The sequence below is a fragment of the Pteronotus mesoamericanus genome, unplaced genomic scaffold (assembly GCF_021234165.1).
Source record: "Pteronotus mesoamericanus isolate MK-2021 breed Mesoamerican mustached bat unplaced genomic scaffold, CSHL_Meso_final contig_20, whole genome shotgun sequence".
NCBI lineage: Eukaryota > Metazoa > Chordata > Mammalia > Chiroptera > Mormoopidae > Pteronotus > Pteronotus mesoamericanus.
In genome coordinates, this window is record NW_026555085.1 from 95,319,383 (window position 1) to 95,338,383 (window position 19,001).

The 19,001-nt window shown below is 43.0% G+C and overlaps 1 protein-coding gene across 1 annotated transcript in view; it reads left to right on the top strand.

Annotated features, from left to right (window-relative positions):
* The window catches only part of CCDC170 (coiled-coil domain containing 170), a 78,960-nt gene extending 69,999 nt beyond the window's left edge, over positions 1–8,961 (top strand). Inside the window, exons 10-11 of the mRNA XM_054570124.1 lie at positions 5,766–6,002; positions 7,992–8,961. Of these exons, the coding sequence (XP_054426099.1) occupies positions 5,766–6,002; positions 7,992–8,192 (438 nt within the window). The 3' untranslated portion in view covers positions 8,193–8,961. The remainder of the gene's footprint in view (positions 1–5,765; positions 6,003–7,991) is intronic.
* Positions 8,962–19,001: the final 10,040 nt, after the last annotated feature.

Sequence of the window (19,001 nt, forward strand, 5' to 3'; positions counted from 1 at the left end):
ACCTATGCTCTCTTCTCCTTAACCTGTGGTAATTAAAGTAGTACTACTAAGTGGCACAAACATAGCCTTATACTCAAGAGCAAATGTAGGCACTGAAACCACATGGCAGAACTCCTTAGCATCTGGGAGACACTTAGTGTAACTCGTATAATGCCAGTTGCTTTATAGTCTACATCAGTTATGATTAATTTCAGCTGAATAATTTACCCCCCCCCGCCCAATAACAGTGGCTTAGACAGGAGAGGTATTTATTCCCTTCTCACTGAAAAGCATGGAGGGAAACATTTCATACTTAGTGGGACTGCTCCGTGGTCGTCAGCACCCCTGGCTTGTTCCAGCTTTCCGTTTCACCAACCCAGCAATAGATTTTGAATGCCACCTCTTCACGCAAGCTAGCTGCTGGGACTCTAGCCTCATCCCAGTCCCCAGGAGGAGGAAGGGCAGGAGGATACTCTGTACACCACTTTGTATGTCTCCATTGGCCAGGACTTCGTTCCTGGACCTCATGCAGATAAAGTCAGCCTGAGAAATGCGTCTTTACCCTGAGTAGTATGAAAGAAAGGAAGACTAGATATTTGCTGGAGAGCTATCAGCTTTCAGCCTGTGCCATGTGGTCCAATCATAAAATGGAGCCATGGCCACAAGTCAGAAGACAGACAAACAAAACTAATGGAAAGCCATTATTATTTTCATTGTAGTCTCTCAGACAGACACCAAAAGGAATAAATAACATTCTCCAGTCACCAGCAGACATCTCTCCTCTTACTAACTCTTTTGATAATCTCCACACAAGATAGCTCCTCCCTCTGCTTCTTCTCCACTCGAGCTTTCTCCAACCCAGCCAGTGCAGCCATTAAAAAATTTTTTCTCCTAACCTACCATCTTGGACTCAGCTCTGATTATGTACATCCACTGACCTTGAATGTGTGCACCAAGCAGAATCTGTGTGGAGGAACATCCTGCTGTGGTTGGGGAATGGAGACGTGCTCAGACGGCCAAGTCGAATGCCTTCCTTTGATTTCTGCTACAGCTTCCTCCTGGTTAAAGCCTTGTGGCTCTCTAGGAGGGCACAGCATCTCTTTGGTCCCTGGGGAAACTCTCCCACTTGGCTGTCCCACCCCCTGTGTGTGGTGCCTGGCTTGTGCATTTGTATTACAGCCTCTTGGGAACCCTCCAGCTGGAGAACTGAGATTTTCTGGGAGAGTCAACACATCAGATTTTAAATTTAATCACTTTCTGTTCAGGACCTTTGACCCTTATAACATAAGAGAGAACTGTTCACGCGATTTTGAAATTCTTTCCCTCAGGGAGGCAGACACTGTGGGAATCTTCTCCATCCTCGTGAGGGTCTAGGTGACACATCAGTCTTGTTTATGACAAGATCTGTGCCACCAAAAGACACTGAGGGGCACAGTCTCTCACTGAACTCTGGGCTGGATCTGAGAAGCTCTCTGGGGAGGGTAAGAAGCCAGTTGAGCCCCGCCCCTCTCCCAGGAATCTTGTTGGTTGGGTTTGATTCAGAAGACACAGGCTTCCTGTTACCAGCCGCCACCACTGCTGGCTCCGTCTGTCCTGGTGGCTTGGCTCCGAGCTCCGTTACTTGCTTTTGCTTCTTGACAACAAGAATTCAGGCAGCCATCAGGATTGTGATCAAGTCTTCTGTTTTCCAGAAATTCTTCCCTATAAATTCTTCTCATTAAGACTTGATTTGTGTGCTTTTCGCTCTCCAAGCTGTGTTCTGTCGCCTTTGGTTGTGAGCCCACTGTAACTGTTTTTCAGTTCTGAGCAGAAGGGCTGAATGTGTCCTCTTCTGTTAATCCAAGATTTTGAATTTGACACACCAATCCCAGCACCCTCCCTGCTTGCTACATATTTTCTCTGTGCCAATGAGTTTGCATGTGAAGAGAGGTAAATATGTTTTAAAATTGACATTTATTTTATTTGTGTAATGTCTCCAATTTGTAAAGTATTTGATAATCTACATAACATATTATTTAGGGCAGTTTAAATAATCTATAAATAAATATACATACATATCAAAAATTTTTACTGATAGAATGCATGATCAATATATCCTGAATGTATTGTTCATGCATGGGAAATGTCCCTTTCTCAAGTTTTTGTTTTGAAAATTTCAGACCTATAGAACAGGTTTAAAAATAGTATGATACAGTCTTTATGTTTTACGTAATTATTCATGAAATAATTGTTCATTTTACTGATTGCTATGTTTTGCCTAATGGGGAGCTCTTTATTCTTGCTGAACGATTTGAGAGTAAGTTGCAGATATCCTGATACTTGACCCCTAAATATGTACTAGGTATCCTTTCAGAGCAAGAGCATTCTTTTCTGTGACCACAGGACCATTGTCATATCACACGCAGGAATCCACACTGAGACAACACTCCAGCATATTGATAATACGCACTATGGGTTTTGATAACGGGGAACCTTGAATGATCTCCACAGTCAGTCTCTGTGGACCTACACTTAGTAGCATTTCCTTGTCTCACGTGCTTGCTCTACTGATGCCATTTCACTGGCTAAAAAGTTCCCTCGGAGTCCCTTCCCCCAGCTGTGGTTGGCATGTCATTCCCTAAGTATTTCCTGAGCTGCATCGGTTGCTCTTCCATGCTCCTGATTGAAAGTCTCATGGCAGCTGCAGTTCCCCACTCACCTGCATGGAACAAGTTTAAATGTTTTGAATTTGTCTAAGCATGCCTGCCATTGATCTCCTCTCTGCCAAGAAAGAAATTTAATTTCTTAAACTGTGTGTTAAACTCGATAAAAAACAAGTTTCCAGTTCAGGTATTTGGCTGAGGATTCCTCAGTTTAGTGAAGCCACATGAGATGTTATAAATCTGATTTTCCAACTGGACATCAGATCTCAAGTTGCTTCGCCTCATATCACATCATTCCAACCTTGGAATAGTTTCTACCTTTCCTCTGACTTCCTAGGGTATCAGAGGAAACTTCAGAGCTTAGATTGGGTCAACCTGTGCTCCTCACACTGTAATTCTTGTACACAGTTACAGTGAAGATGCTCTGTAGGTCTGAGACTCGACGGAGATTCCAATCTCTGACAGACGTGTCTAAATGTAGTCTACGCAGGTCACAACCACCTCAATAAATAATCAGCAGTCCAACAACTAACTGACAATTGTTAGCTTTATTATTGTTACTTAAAAAAAGAAAAAAGAAATACAAAGAGGGATTTCATGGATCACAAACAGCAATATTTTTAAACATTTTTTTCTCATTTCTCTTTCTCTCTTAGTTCCTGGCTACACGATACCTACACTACGCCACAATTCCTTATTCTACCATTCCAGGTTTCTTGAAAAAGAGGCTCCTGCGGCCTAGATAACATAGACTTCCTCCCCATTTGTCTCTCAGCTCTTTATCCTGTAACTGAGATTTAGTCTCTCAGGCTTTCTTTTTCCTTGACATGCCTCCCATTACACAGATTACGTCCTATGAACACGGATGGGTGTACATGAGCCAAGTACATATCCTTTGTTGGAAAGAAGGGATGGGACGAAATGGGGAGGGCAGCGAACACTCATTACATGGTTTCTTTTATTACTTTCATACATAATTTAAAAATGGTTTTCAACAAAATTAAAACAGAAAATTATGTTTTTTTTTTTTTTTTTTGAATATGCCTATAGCCTGTCTGAATTGTTGGGTAGCTCAGAACTAAATTCAAAGCTCTACTGATCTTTGTTTGCTCTTTGTTTGTTCATTTCATATGCACTTATGTATTTGTTTCAAAGTAATTTATTTTTATGCCTTTTAAAGTCTTCTTTGTAAATGCACTTTCCAATAATAGCTTTATCAAGATACAATTCACATCATAAAATTCACCCTTTTAAAATGCATAATTCAGTGGCTTTTAGTATATTTACAGAGTTGTGTAAACACCGCTGCCATCTAATTTCAGAGTATTTTCATCACCCCAAAGAGAAATCCTGTACCTGTTAGCAGTTACTCCCCATCCTCTTCTCCCACCAGCCCTGGCCTTTTCCAGGTCTTTCGAATAAAGGGAATCATCCAATGAGTGGTCTTCCATGACTGACTTTTCTTCCTGTAGCATAATGTTTCCAAGGTTCATCCATGTTGTAGCATGAGTCAGTGCTTCATTCCTTCTTATCACTGAATAATATTCCGTTTTATGGATAAGACACATTTTATTTATCTGTGTATCAGTTGATAGGTATTTGGGTTGTTTTCACTCTTTGGTGATTTTGAAAATGCTATGAACACTTGTGTACAAGTTTTATGTGGACGTAAGTTTCCAATTCTCTTGAATATATATCTTGGGGTGGAATTGCTGGGTCATATGTTAAATCCATGTTTAACATTTTGAAACCTGGCAAACTGTCCTTCACAGCAGTTGCACCATTTGACATTCTGGCCCGCAGTGCATGAGGGTTCCTGTTTCTCCGCATCTTCACCAACACTTGTTATTTTCTGTCTTTTTGATGATAGTTGTCCCACTGTCATGTTAAGTGGCAGCTCATTCATATATTCTTTTTAGCAAGAGAAAATAACCAGATTTATTTATTTGTTTTTCCAATTATAGTTTACATTTACTATTACTTTCTATTAGTTTCAGGTGTAGAACATAGTGGTTAGACAATCATATACTTTGTAAAGTGATCCCCCTGATGAGTCTAGTTGAAAAAAAGTTGTGTCTAATTTTGCAAAAGTACCTCAAAATTTTTTTACTGTGGTAAAATATACATAACATAAAATTTACCACTTGAATCATTTTAAGTGGACAATTCAGTGGAGTTAAGTATATTTTCATCCTGTGGTGCAACCATCACCACAATCCATTTCCAGAACTTTTTCATCATTCTCAACCAAAACTCTGTGCCGATTAAACCATAACTCTTCTTGCACCAGCTCCTGGTAATTTCTATTCTATGTTATATCTCTGTGAATTAGCCCATTCCAGGGTGTCTCATATAAGTGAAATTATATAATATTTGTCCTTTCGTATCTGGTATAGTGTCTTCCAAGTTCATCCCTTCTGTATTATGTATCAGAATTTTTATCCCTTTTTATTCAGAGTCTCTTTGTTAGCAGATCTGGTACAATGTTAAATACTAAGCTAAAAATGTGCACCTCACACCCCAGATGCTCTGTGCTTGGGCTTTAAGGTCGCAGGTCAGCTTCCTGGAGAGAGGCCCGCCCCCTCCCCCTGGCTTGAGGCGGACGCTGCGGCTGTCTCCTGCCTCCTGCCTCCTGCCTCACGGTAAAGTCAGAAGACATTTTTCTGAAAAATTGCTGATGTAGATTTTCATCACAGCAGCTGATGAAGACTTGCTGAGGACATTTTGGGTGGGGCTTCCTTGTGGTAAAACACTAACAAAGGAGACATTTTGCTCTTCTTAATGTTGTAAACCAAGAATGACCCACTGGTAGGGGCAAAAAGTACAAGTTGCTTTGGCCTAGGCAGCTGATAGAGTCTGTATGTAAACACTACCTATCATTTTAACCCCAGAATCATGCTATGTGCCATTTTATCTCATTGATTTTTCCAAATAATGGTACTCTGATATGTTGTTTATAAACCGTAACTGTCTGAAGACATGTTTGCCTGGGACATATGGTTGGCAAAGTCTGTATATTTGGGATGGATTTCACCCTGTATTCATAAAAATGTTATTAAGTGAATTCCATGGACTTCTGACTTGTCTATGTAGTTTTCCAAAATAAATACCAAAGAAATCATCAGCATGCTCTTGTCTTCTTAGATTAAAACTTTGGAACAGACCAAAGCCATTGAAGACCTAAATAAATCCAGAGACAAACTGGAGAAGATGAAGGAGACAGCTGAGAAAAAGCTACTGTCTGTCAAGTCAGAGCTGGACAGCGCAGAGCATGAGGCCAAGGAGGACAAAGAGAGGGCCAGGACCATGATAGAGGTGGTAACCAGCGAAGTGAAGACCCTGAGAAAATCTCTGGAGGAAGCAGAAAAGAGAGAAAAACAGGTGGGGAGAAACACGGTGACGAAACCTCCTTACATGGGAAAGATGGCACAACTCAAAAGCTTGATCATTGTTCACTTCATAAACAATTTACAGAGCTTTCTAGGTCATTTCAACATCTCTGCCTGCCGTCTAGTATCTTTTTGGCACTAAAAGAACCATTACGATTGACTCTGCTAAGAAAAGCAATTCCCATTTTCATGGCATGAATAGTAGGAAAGAAAAAGACATTCTTATCAAAGCCATGGAGAGCCTGAGAGGGGCCAGGTTCCACGCCCAGCCGTGTGTCTGCAGTGGGTGCATCACCCCACACCTTCTCACCGTTGCCAGGGCTTCGGCCTCGGAGGGCAGAGGGAGCCTTATCTCCAGCAGAGATCAGTTGCGGGAAACAGTCCCGAATCTCAAACAGTGGCACACAGGCTTGAGGACCGACCGAGCCCAGATGTAAACCATAAAACAGTGCTCGTTTGCTCCCAGGTTGCAGGGAGAAGAGTGTTATCTGGCGAGCACATCGGGAGGTCAGGCATAAAGAGGCTTGTACAGGGCAGCCTGACCCTTGCTGCTTTTGGCTTTCATCTCACTCTCCTTCTGATGCTCCAGGGGCTCAGAGTGGACTCTGATCCGAGGCTATTTCTTCTCTTTGGCTGCTTCTGCTCTGGCTCATGTGTCAGGCAGAGTTGAGGAAGGTCAAATGACAAGTGAGTGTTCTCAGAGGGAAACCACTCCAGAATTAAGAGCTTTGGCCATATTCAAAAGGATGAGGAAAACTTTTTTTTTTTTTTATCAGGGAGACTGGGCTGGAGAAAAGTATGACATTTCCCAAACTGGACTTGGGGTAGGAAGAAGGTTGGGAAGTGAGCGAGCATATGGTAGGAAGGTGTGGAAGGCGTTCTAGGTGTAACGTCTGTTTTCAGGCTGGATCACCCCTTTTCTAAAATAGAAAGCACAACCCTGGCTGGTGTGGTTCAGTAGATTAAGCACTGGCCTGTGAACCGAAGGCTCACCGGTTCGATCCCAGTCAGGGCACATGCCTGGGTTGTGGGCCAGGTCCCCGGTTAGGGACATGGGAGAGGCAACCAACCGATCAATGTATCTCTCGCACATTGATATTTCTCTTCTCTCTTTCTCCCTCCCTTCTCCTCTCTCTAAAAAGTAAAATAAAATCTTAAAAAAAAAAAAAAAAGGAAATGGAAGGCACCTCTAGCAAGGTGTTGCCCAGATATCCCTGATTTATCTGCTTCTGCTTCAGCCTGGAATCACCAACTAGTCCCTGAGAAATGGAAGGAGTGTGAGGTGCACTTCAACCATTGTCTCTAGTTCCCACCCCCGAACCCCCTCAATTTCTTTTTTTGTGGGTGGTCCAGAGACTCCAGTGTAATGGTTTGTGAGGTGATGATCTGTCTGATGGCATTTGAGCATCATTTAGAAGCTGCTCTGTTTTCATTAGCTCATGCTTTCTCTCCATTTGTTCTTCCTTTAGTTTAAGAGTGTCGTTGCCCCGTTAACATTCTAATGCATAAGCACTAATCACCCGTGGACACGACCACACCAACATTCGTACAGCACTTCCTAATATGCAGAGCACACACAGGGCCATCATTTCATTTGATCCCCATTTTAGAACAGCCCTGGGAGGTCGGTCTGTGGTTATTCCCATCCTGGATGTGAGAAAATGAAATCTGAGTGATGTCAGAGTCTCATGCATGGTTGCTTACTTGAGATTCTTGAGTTGGTAGCCGATACCTCATTGATTGGACTCATTGGAAAAGTGGTTAGGAACTTGTTGAAGGTAGGTATCTGAAAGGACTTTAGAGGTAATTTAGTAGGCTAGCCTTCTTATTTTATAAATGAGAGAAGTAAGGCTCATGGGAGTAAGTCACCTGCATCAAGCACTCCTGAGTTTTCCGTGGTTTTTTGTTGTTGTGGCATTTGGTTCTGCTGTAGTTGAGACACTTGCTCTCTCAGTTAATGTGTTTCTGTTTGATATTCCAGCTGGTGGACTTTAGGGAGGTGGTTTCCCAGATGCTGGGCTTGAACATGACCAGCCTTGCTCTTCCTGACTATGAAATCATCAAATGTCTTGAAAGACTGATCCATTCCCACCAGCATCACTTTGTCACCTGTGCCTGCTTCAAAGATGTGACTACCAGGCAAGATAGATACCTGCAAGACCACTTAAAACTTCTTCATTGAACACCGTATCTCTTGAGGGATATGGAGTTAAGAGATGGGACACTATGCTCAATTTAATAAATTCTCCAAATCTTTGATATTTGATCAGTAGGTGAATGTTGTATACTTTGATAATAGAATGAGACTCCATTGTTGGCAACAAGTAGTCTTAAAGGAAGTTACATGTTCAGCACTAAACACACCTGTTACTTCATTTGCTAGCACTTTGGTACCCAGGAGAATTCCACTAGGTTGTATATCTAGAATGGGAAATGTCTGTTGGGAATGAACATTTATGGGGCATCTATTATGAGTCAGAGGCTTTATTACCCAATTTAATTCTTGTAATAACCATGGGGGGAAGCTTTAACATTTTTATTTTACAACCTCTCTGAGGCTCGGAGAGGGTGTTACCTCCCCAAGGTCGCAGCTGGCCGGTGACAGGCCAGGATGCACAACCGTGTTGACTCCGTATCAAAGGCCATGTCCTCTCTGCATCCACACAGTCCTCTGGGTTCTCCTGGGTCCTGTGTTTTGGGTGAAAATTGCCTGAATAAAGGAAGGAAAATATCCATGCTGTCAAGAATTGAAGGCCAAATGTAACTGAGATTTGTGAGTGTAACCTATATGAAGTTTTAAAAAAGCAATACACCTAATCATTTGGATTAAACATGCATGGTCTGAGGTCCTATAAGAAACTTAGGTGTTTTAAAATGTTGCTGCCAGATTGTTCCTGTACATTCCCTAAGTGCAGTCTTTAATAAACTTTTCATTTTCTCTGTAAATTTATTTTCCACATCATTCAAAAATACATTTAGCAACATCACTTTAAAGACCTAAGCTGTTATATTATTTTTCCCTTTTGACTTCTCGTTACTTATATTTCTAGATTTATATATGAGAATAAAAACAGTCCATAGTTACTAGTACTGCACTTTCTCTTTATTATACAAAATTACATTCCATTTATCTGAATATATGTTTATATAGTATTCCTAATATATGACTCAAACATATAGGCGATCATCTTTAACACATATAGAAATATTAAAAATTCTTGAATGTAATCCTTAGAGAATTCTGGTAGAAAGAGTATAGGGGCTAACAGAAAGAAATCCTGTCTATGTATGTAATCCATATGCACATTAACGATTTGTCCTTTGGACAGATTGAAAATCCCTTTAATAAAGCCACATCTTTCCGTGTTGATTTGCCTGTTGGTTGTTGGCTTCGTCTCTGTGCATTCCTTCCAGAGTTGGCTGGCCAGTTTATTCTTCCATAATATCCATGTATATTTTATGTTGTCCCATAAAATGCATTAGGATGATGTGATTTTTCTAAATAGAGTTTTAAAATATTTAACACTAAGTCTTCTATGAAATACACTTGAGTGATCACTGCTACTGGGGTTATTATTCTGGTCATTGCCTGAGACATTTAAATAAATGCATAAAGTATGTCAGTGAGGGGAAAAAGTTGAACCCGATTTATCTAAATTTCCAGTTTTACCTTGTCACCTGTCTTACAGATGAGTAGCGAGTGATTCAGAGTCAAGGTATGGTGGGCTGGAAACCAAACCGTGCCCCCTTTATTGATACTGCAGCCCTACTGAGGACTCAGAAACGGAGACTAGTTTTCTCTGGGGAAGCGTCCGATGGTTACACCACACGATCTTTGACCAGGACGGCTCTGTCTACTATACGCGGCCACAATTTCACCCACATTATTGCACATCCCTCTGTTCATCAGCAAGAGGGGTCTGTGTGCTCCCCTTTCCCCTATGCAGCCTCCATACTGTTCTTCCTTCACCTTTGTGTAAAAACCCTTGTGCTTTGGGGCCTCTTGCTAACTGATATGTAACTCTCTTCTGGTCCTCCTTGCTGTTACCTGTTGCAAATGGTTCACAGGCGGTCTCCACCCCCACTGAGCACTGCCTTCACTTTGGCTCACTTTAATGACTATAAACCGAACCCGCGCTGCACTATATCTTTAGTTTCTTGGACTTCTCAGCTTTCATACCATTCAATCCTTCTGTTTCAGCCACTCACAAACAAGACTACAGTTTATAGAAATCCAGTTTAGACTACCTTTAGCCAAAGAGAGAATTTGGGGGGGAGGTGTGCATCCTTTGAAAGATTTGGGGGTAGACTAGCTTCAGCATGGCTGGATCCAGGGATTTCAAATGATCTGGATTCTTTTTGCTCCTGTCTGTCTTTCACCTTTGCTTGATTGGCTTGCCTTTGCATGCTGGTCTCTCTGTCACCTTCTGCAGACGGGTTCCTCCATGCTGCCAGGAAAGAGGGTCACAGGCGCTTGCTACACGATCTTTCCAGCTCATGAGCTGAGAAAAAGAGAGACTCGCCGCATCCGACATCTGTGGAAGAAATCTCAGAGTCTGATCTCTTCTTGGTCACATACCCAGCCCTGAACGCAGCCTTGGAGCCAGGGGATGAACTCATCGGCCCGTCTCCCATGCCAACCAACCCTTGCAGTGAAGGTGGAGGTGGGGGGTGAGGCTCTGGGAAGAGCTGTTCAACCAGAACCACATGTGATGACAGGTGGAAAATTCCCCAAAGGGAGAGAGGCTGGACAGACTCACAACACACACTTCTGTGACCCATGGTCAAATTCAGGATCTCGGAATCACATAGAACTTCTCTGCCTCTCAAATCTTAACCTCTCATCACCCCAGACCTCTTTTCTTTCTCCCAAATAGCCACTCCTTGAGATTCCTTGGTCCCCATTTCTGTCCCTGCTGGTCTTGCCAAGCTCTGCTCCGGCTGCAATCATTCCCTTCCTAACACCTTGAACTCCTTGTTCCCTTGCCCTTCTGCCCTCAGCTTTGAATTAGTCCCAACTACCAATGTTTCTACTGCTTTTTCTGCCCCACTGAATGAGACTGGAGGAAATCACAAAATCACAGCCAAGTTTCATACCAGATTCGTGGCCTTTGCTCTCATTCGAGCCCTCTGTACTACATGGTAGGCATTCGCTGTTTTCCTGGTGAGAGCTCACTGCCATTTTCTGAAGTGACTATTGCAAATATTCTTCTCTGTCTCGAGGCTGTTCCTGTCTGTATTCTCTTTACTGTCAGCAGATAATCTCATCTCCCATTTCACCCAGAAAATAGAAACCATTACAGGAAATACCTTTAATGTCAACCCTAATATAGCCTGATATGTGTCCATACCCCACCTTGCCATTTCCTTCTTCCTAGCTCAGGTTATTTCCTCTACCTGCTTCTGCCTTGCCACTTGCATCCTCAGCAACTTAGCCCCACCTGTTGTTTTCAGCTCTCTCAAATGTTTTCAACCTCACTGTCCTTAATGGCTTATTTCTACTTGTATTTAAATATGTTTATTGAAACTTACATAATTTTATTAACCAATGCCACCCTGATAAATTCAATAAAAATCTTTTAAATCTCTCTTGTTAAAAAAAAAAAAATCACTCCCTCTACTTTACGGCAAAATCTCCTTAGAGCCTCATTTCTCTCTCTTAAGGACGTGGTTTGTATGGCTGTCTTTCTGATCTTGCCTCCCATTCATTGCATCACTCATCACAACGTGCCTTCTGTCTCCACTCACCCAGCTCTCACATCTATGTTAGCAAATCTCTGGTACTTTTTAAGTGCTTATATTACTTGATCTTTCTGTAACATTGGATATAATCGACCATTTCCTTCTTGAAACATTCTCTTCCATTAGCTTCAATGATGTTTTATTCCTGCCTCTCTGGGTGTCTGGGTTAGATTATTTTAAGGTTGCAGGAAACAAACAAAAAACAAAAACAAAACAAAAAAGAAGAGGTTAATGTAAGGATAAGTGTGGATATAAGTGTGGGTGGGAATCTTGACCTCCCAGAGGAACGCAGTGAAGAATGGTCCTCCATCCTGCAAACTGGCACGTAATTGATAGCGTGAGAACTGAAGTGCCAAATGCACAGTACGGTGTGGCTCTCACGCTGGTCCCCTTCCCCGTCCCGCCAATGTGGTTTTCCTTTGACGCTGTGACCACTCACTCTCCCTCTTCCACTGCTTCTGATGCTTCAGCTGATGCCATTATCATGTCTCTTCTCCTTTTCTATGTTTAGTTTCCACGTCCACACACTCTTGGCTGCCCCTGGTCTATGTGTCTAAAACTTCCTGCCTTATCTATATGCCTTTCCATTTCTGCTCCCATCACAAATGTTTCTGTGTTTCTCCCCCAGAGGGAGACCCTGGTGAGTTGGATCTGTCCCTCTGCAGTGTGAGGTGCCTCCGTTGAGCAGCACTTTCACACCGTGTCACTTTATAGGACAGTGACAAGCCTCAAGACGGGTTTCCCTTAGATCAGACACCTACTCCCAGGCCAGTTGTTTGGAGTCATGGAGGCAGGATCTCCTGTCAGCCTCTTGGATGTGAGTGTTCCACGGTCTCTTTTTCTCACCCTTATACAGTCTCCAGGGCATTAGCCTTGTGACCTCAAGCTGTGGGAATGTGTCACACATCTGCCCATGTTTCAGTTTCCTCATCTGTGAGACAGATGTCTGTTATGGGTTGAATTATGACTGCCCAAAAGGTGCTGAAGTCTTAATTGTGAGAACCTGTGATTGTGCCCTCATTTGGAAAGAGTCTTTGCTGATGACCAAGTTAAGGGTGGGCCCTGTTCAATAGGACTGGTATCCTTGGAGGGACCTTGAACACATAGACACCCACGCAGGGAGAACGCCATGTGAAGATGGAGGCGGAGATTGGGATCGTGCAGCTATGAGCCAAGGGATGCCCTGGATTGACAGCTAGACCCCAGGGGCCAGGAGAGAGGCACGCAGTCTCTCAGTCCTCGGAGGGACCGTCTTGACCTCAGACTTCTGGCCTCCAGAACTGGGAGAAAATAAATTTCTGTTGTGCAAGTCATTCAGTTGGTATAACTTTGTTAACATAGCCCTGGAAAACTATATACTGTCTTATAAGATTGCTGTAATGATTAAGTAATGTGAAGCATTTGAAAATATCCTGGCATGCCAGCTAATATCATTTGTTGTAAATATTGCTAACCAGTTCCACCTAGTCTTCTGGCTTTAATGATTAGCTATACGATAATGAGGCCAACTTGAACCTCTTTAGTTGAGAGCCCTGACCTGAGCCTCACACCAGGGTATGCAGTGCTGTGCTATAGAGGGACCCAGCAGAAGTCTTGGGTTCAGACACAGGCTGGTTGATTAACATACATGCGATATGTGAACATATCGCATGTATGCCCAGTGAACATTATTTATTCTATAGGCATCTCAAACTGTATCACCGGTAATACTGAATTTATAATTTCTACCTCCACCACCATCTCCTACCTCCCTACCTGTACCCCAAGGACTTGCCTCTCTCGTGGGTTCCCTGCCTTAGGGAATGGCCTCGTGTCTGCTTGGATGTCCACATCAACATGCTGGGAGGGAACTGCAACTTCTCCCCCTCCTCCCTCCAACATCTGGTAAGTCACAGAGCCCTGCCTGTTCCACCCCCAGCCTTCTCCCTCAGCTGCCCCTGTGCCTCCATCTGTGTGAACACTGCCCGCCATGGTTTAGGCCCATTGTCTCTCACTCACTCAGTCTCTGCTTTGGTGTTCCTGGCACTGGGGACTGTTCCCACCCTTCTCCTTTGTAGATAGAGTGGTCATTAAAAAACCAAAACCCGCAAAGCAAATACAGTCCTGTGAGGCGCTGCTTTAAACCCTTCCATTGTTCTCACTGCTCTCTGGGTGAAGGCTGGCCTTTCTGGCAGGGCACGCTGGGTTTTTCACGTCCCCTTAGTCCTGTGAATGGCATGTGTTCTGTAAAACAGCTTTATAGTTCCTCCAGTGCTTTCTCACCAGGGCTTTGCAACTGCTAACCTTTTGGACGATCCATCTTTTCTCCCTTTGCTTGACTGATTCCTGATTATTCTCAGGGACTCAGTTTGGATGTCACCCCCACCAAAGAGTTTTCGCTGATATCTGAAGGCTGAGTCAGGTCACCCACCTATGGGTTTCCATGGTGTCTTGGCCATAACTCTACTAGCACTTATTTTCAACAATCTCTTACAGTAATACCACCTTTCACTGGCAAAGAAACACTAAGACTCAGAGAAGTTAAGGTTATAGTCCCCTAAGCTGGAATTGAAATATATGCTAATCTTACTTCAAAGTTCATATTATCCATTTTGAGCCATGCTCTCTCCTGCAGGTTTGTTCATGGTATGTCCAGTGCTTGACCCATAGTTGATGCTCAAAGAGTATTTGTTGAATACCTGATTGAATCACCAAGTGGGATAGAGTTTGAATATATGGATGGGTTAGTGCTTCCTCTCTTTATGTATCAAAAATTCCAACTAGTTGCAGATTTGAATGAGTTCTCAATGCATAATGATTTGCACGAGTAATTATAAAGTGGGCAGCTTACTAACAATGATAAAAGCTTTAAGTGGTATTATAATTCTTACCAAAATGTTTTCATGTATGTACATTACTTTTTTAATCTATACAATAGAGAAGGTGTGGTTATTTCTAGGAAATTAAGGGAGGTGGGGGGAGGTGAGAGGAGGTGGGGGCAGAGAGAGAGGGGGGGGAGAGAGAGAGAGAGAGAGAGAGAGAGAGAGATGACAGAACTGGGAATAAACCTCAGGTTTCCTTAGTCTTGGTCCCATGAGTTTTCCTCTTCACAAAGCTGCCTCTTCCACAGTTTTTTTTGGAAAACCTTGTAGTTAATTCTTGACCTAGGTTGATCTGGAAATAAAAGTCAGGGGGCAAACCTTACACTCCTGCTCTCTGGCTCAACTCATAAAGCTCTATTTGAAAAACACTCTTAGCTGGATGCCCTGCTAAGTGGGAAGTGGATTTGATTATTACTATCATGCTGGAAGTCATTTACATACTGAGAACATACCTTTTTTGTTTTCCTATATGGACTGTGCTGAATGTCTTCACAACACATTTAAGAAAATGTAGGGCATGATAAAAGCTTCTCTGAGGTCTGAACAGATGTGATTTGCCCCTCGGGTCCCATCTCTAAGACTGAAGCGTTCATTCCTCCGCTGTGCAGAGCAGTTGGCTCCTAACAATACATAGCTCTTGGTCCCATGAGTCTCTTGCAAGGACTTGACTTTGACTGAAGGGAGCTACCTCACCCTGGGTCTCAGATCCTTCTGAAGGGCAGCTTGCATCTTGGTCAATGTAGGGGCATAAAGAACTGATCTTCTTTCCAATTTCAGCATCTTTCTGGGAAACCTGACCTAAGACAGACTCACCCATCCATTCTTACAACAAGTTACAGAGGTACCAAATCACTTTGGTATTGTCCATCATGGGGTTTTATCCATCAGTCAAACAACAGGTATTTATTGATTACTTGGTGGTATAAGACACAGAAAAACAAAAACTATAAGACCAAACCAAAAATATATATGACTAATAAGTTACTTAGTTTTCTACTTCTTTTCAGAATTCTCTATAGAGATTCCAGTATAATACCGAGTACCCAAATTTCTTTTGAATTTTATCAATTTTTCCATTTCCTGTCAGTTTCAACAAGGTAGAATACTAAAGAGATGCTACTCCACGTAAGCAAGAAGGGATTTATTATAGGGTATTAAGTGGCTTAGAGAAAGAATCATGTGAGGGCTGAAGAAATACACTTGAGGTTGTACTTTCCAATGCAGTTCCCAAAGGCACGCCACAGAGCTAAACCACCAAGAAAGCTGCTGTTACTTCTACAGTCAGAAAGCCGGCAGATCCTGCATCGCATTGATCCTACCACAACCTGCAAGCCACCCCGTCCCGCTGGGGGCCCCCTGCTGCGAACTCCAGAACCAGGTGCACGCAGTGCTGCCTGGGCCAGGGGATGGATGCTTTGCATTGTGCCTCTTGAGACCCGTCGGTCTTGTGACCACCTGCCAGGTCTTCTGCTGATGATGCCACAGAAGGCCAAAAGTGCCCACAACATGCATGCCGACAGAAACAGAGGTGTCAGAGGGGAGTGACCACTGCCATCTTCCAGCTCTCACACGTGGGCATCTGACTGGCCAAACCCAAATGGCACTGGCATCATTCATCAAGGGATTCCAGCAACTGTAGTATTCAGCCTCCTGATGGTGAAGGTGCAGAGGGGGCACACCAAAACAATGTTTTTCAAACTTTTGGACACATTCTATGATAAAACTTATTTGACTCACTTATATATATCGTCACATTCATGTCTACTTGAAATAAAAGATTCAGAAGACAACGTGATGCCTCCTGATGGCTTCTATTCTAGTCTGTGCTGTGCAAGTCTGTTTTACTGTAGCCCCTCCGCTCCATTAGGAAACGCTGGTCTTGAATCGCTAAGTTGATTTTATGACTGACTAATGGATGGCAACTTGGAGTTTGAGGAAGATATTGCATTACAAGCAGGGGAAAATAGATGTTGAGTGCCAATCCACAATATCCACCATACTATCATACAAGGGACTTAGTAAAATGATATAGCATGTTGAGGAGAGCTGGTTCTAGTCCTCGCAACAACATTCTTTCCTTTTGTAAGGGCCAGTGTGCGAGTGACCCTATTGGCACTCGTTGGGAAAAATGGGGAAAAGGGGGACTGGTACCTTTTAATTTTTCATGGAGGATGGATTGAACTCACAGGCAGCCTTGATGGCAAATGCTTTTGTGGATCTACTTTTGTACTCCTGAAAAATATTAGTTGGCTTTAATTAAGTTCCCGGTTATGCCTGTAGGTGTGAAATCTAATTCATTCTGAGAGCATGACGGTGTGTATTGAATGTGAAATGTGTCATTAGTTCACCTACCCCGTGTCTGGAAAGCAATTGTTAATTTCACCATGAAGGTTTGTAAAGAATTTAATCTCTTAATGTAGAGCTTTTAAGTCAAAGCTTATTATTAGTATTTTTTTTTTTTTGTATTTGCCAGACTTTGAGGCCTTTCAATAAGGACTTTTTTCTAATGTGGTAGAGGTTTGAAGGTAATTGGTTTTAAGAAAGAAAAGCCTATTGAAGAGGCAGAACAAATAAACATTTAACAGCTGCTTACTCTGTGCCAAATGGTGTACCAAGCTTTCTCACCTACAATAACTCACATAATCCTCACAGTTCTTCAAGGAGGATTGCGATTCTCATTTTCACAGAGGAGGGGAAGGAAAGGTTGACGTGATTGAAAGGGGCCCCCCAAGGCTGGTAAACTAGTGAGCGGAAGGGTGGGGAATTTGCACTCGGTCCTTGCAGACTCAGGGCTCTTGCTTTTCCTACTGTAACACAGGTCTCCATTACTTGCACTAGCTGTTCAACGTGAGTATAAGTGAAAAAATATCCCAAACAGACTTTATTAGGAAGACTGAAATTTTCGTATTTTAGAAAAAGAGGCACTCTGATGGGCACTTAAATTGCCCATTTTGGCTAAGTCTCCTAAGCCACACCTAAGCTGCTCTCTCCATTGGACCTTGTTATCTACCAGTGGTAGAGAATAGTGAAGCTCATTTGTGGGCATTATTTTAGTGTCATATCTCTCAGGATTTCCTTTTGCCTGTGATAGTGTTTAAAGGAACTAGAAGAATTCAAAAGTAACAAAAAATATTCACCTGGGCATCTCCTTTTTTGTCAACTTAACAGCTTGTCCTGTGGGGGGGCTTGAGTTGCGTATGGTTGCAGCAATGCGAGGACAGCAAAGCTTTTGAAACACGTGACAAAGAAATCTTCAAAGTGTTTATGCCTCTTTAAACATTTGACTTTTAATTCAATATTTGTTTTTGAACTTTTTCCTCTTTTAGCAAAAATACATAAAATTAAGTAACATACTTGGTTAAAAAAAGGCACACTTCAGCGTGAATCTTCCCCCAGGCAACTAGACTTTATTGCCCTCAGCCCGGAGGTTGAGCTGACATAGAACCCGACAGGAGTATAATATATGACTTGAGAGGACATGGTTCATGTACTTTAGAGAATCACATCGCTTTTTATTTTCCCCTGGCCAAGTCAAATAGCTGATTTTAAACTTCTCTTTGATTATTTCTCGGGAAGTAAGCTAATACGTGGTTGGCATCGGCATCGTTCCACTGATGGACCTCAGAAGGTCCTCCCTGAAGATGATGAAATCTCTCTGCTCCTCACAGGGATGTGATCAGTGTCCAAAGAAGGTCTGAAAAGCACTTAATCTTCATAACAATAGTTTCCATATCCGTACTAGACAGCTCAGCTGAGCCCTTTGTAAGCTTTACCTAGTTTCATGTTCCCTTAGCTCTCCCAGGCAGACACTGCGACGGGCCCCATTTTAGAGCGGAAGGAACAGGCTAAGGGAGTCAGGGGCTGGTGTGTGATCGTGCTGCTGGGGTGTCTACTAACTGTGCTGTTCCTCCTGTGCTCTCCGGCCTCCTCCACTGAAGCCCTGAGGGTGGCTGCCTGGCCTGCGTGTGCCCTGTAGTGGGGACAGTCTCTGGGCACCTGTATCAACCAGTGACTTGGATATCTGGGTGAATGGGACAAGGAGGAAGCCGTCTGCTCAGGCAGAGATCTCCCTGTTGACAGGAGCCCACTCCGACTCGCTGGTTTGGGAATTAAGATGACCCACTTCAACTTCATGTTAAAGGATAACTTTTAAAGACATGCCGCTGTCACTGCAGTTGGGGTCCTCTAATACCTTTTGTTTAGAAGTCTGATCACATGATGAAGAGCATGGACTTGGGACTGTACTCACTGGACTCTCAACTGAGCCCCACTTCTATGCTGTGCCCCCATCTCTGGGCGTTGGCTCTGTCATCTGTAACATGAGAATTCACAATGGTACCAATCTTCTAGGGTTGGTAGGAAGGTTAAGTGAAATAATAAATATGAGA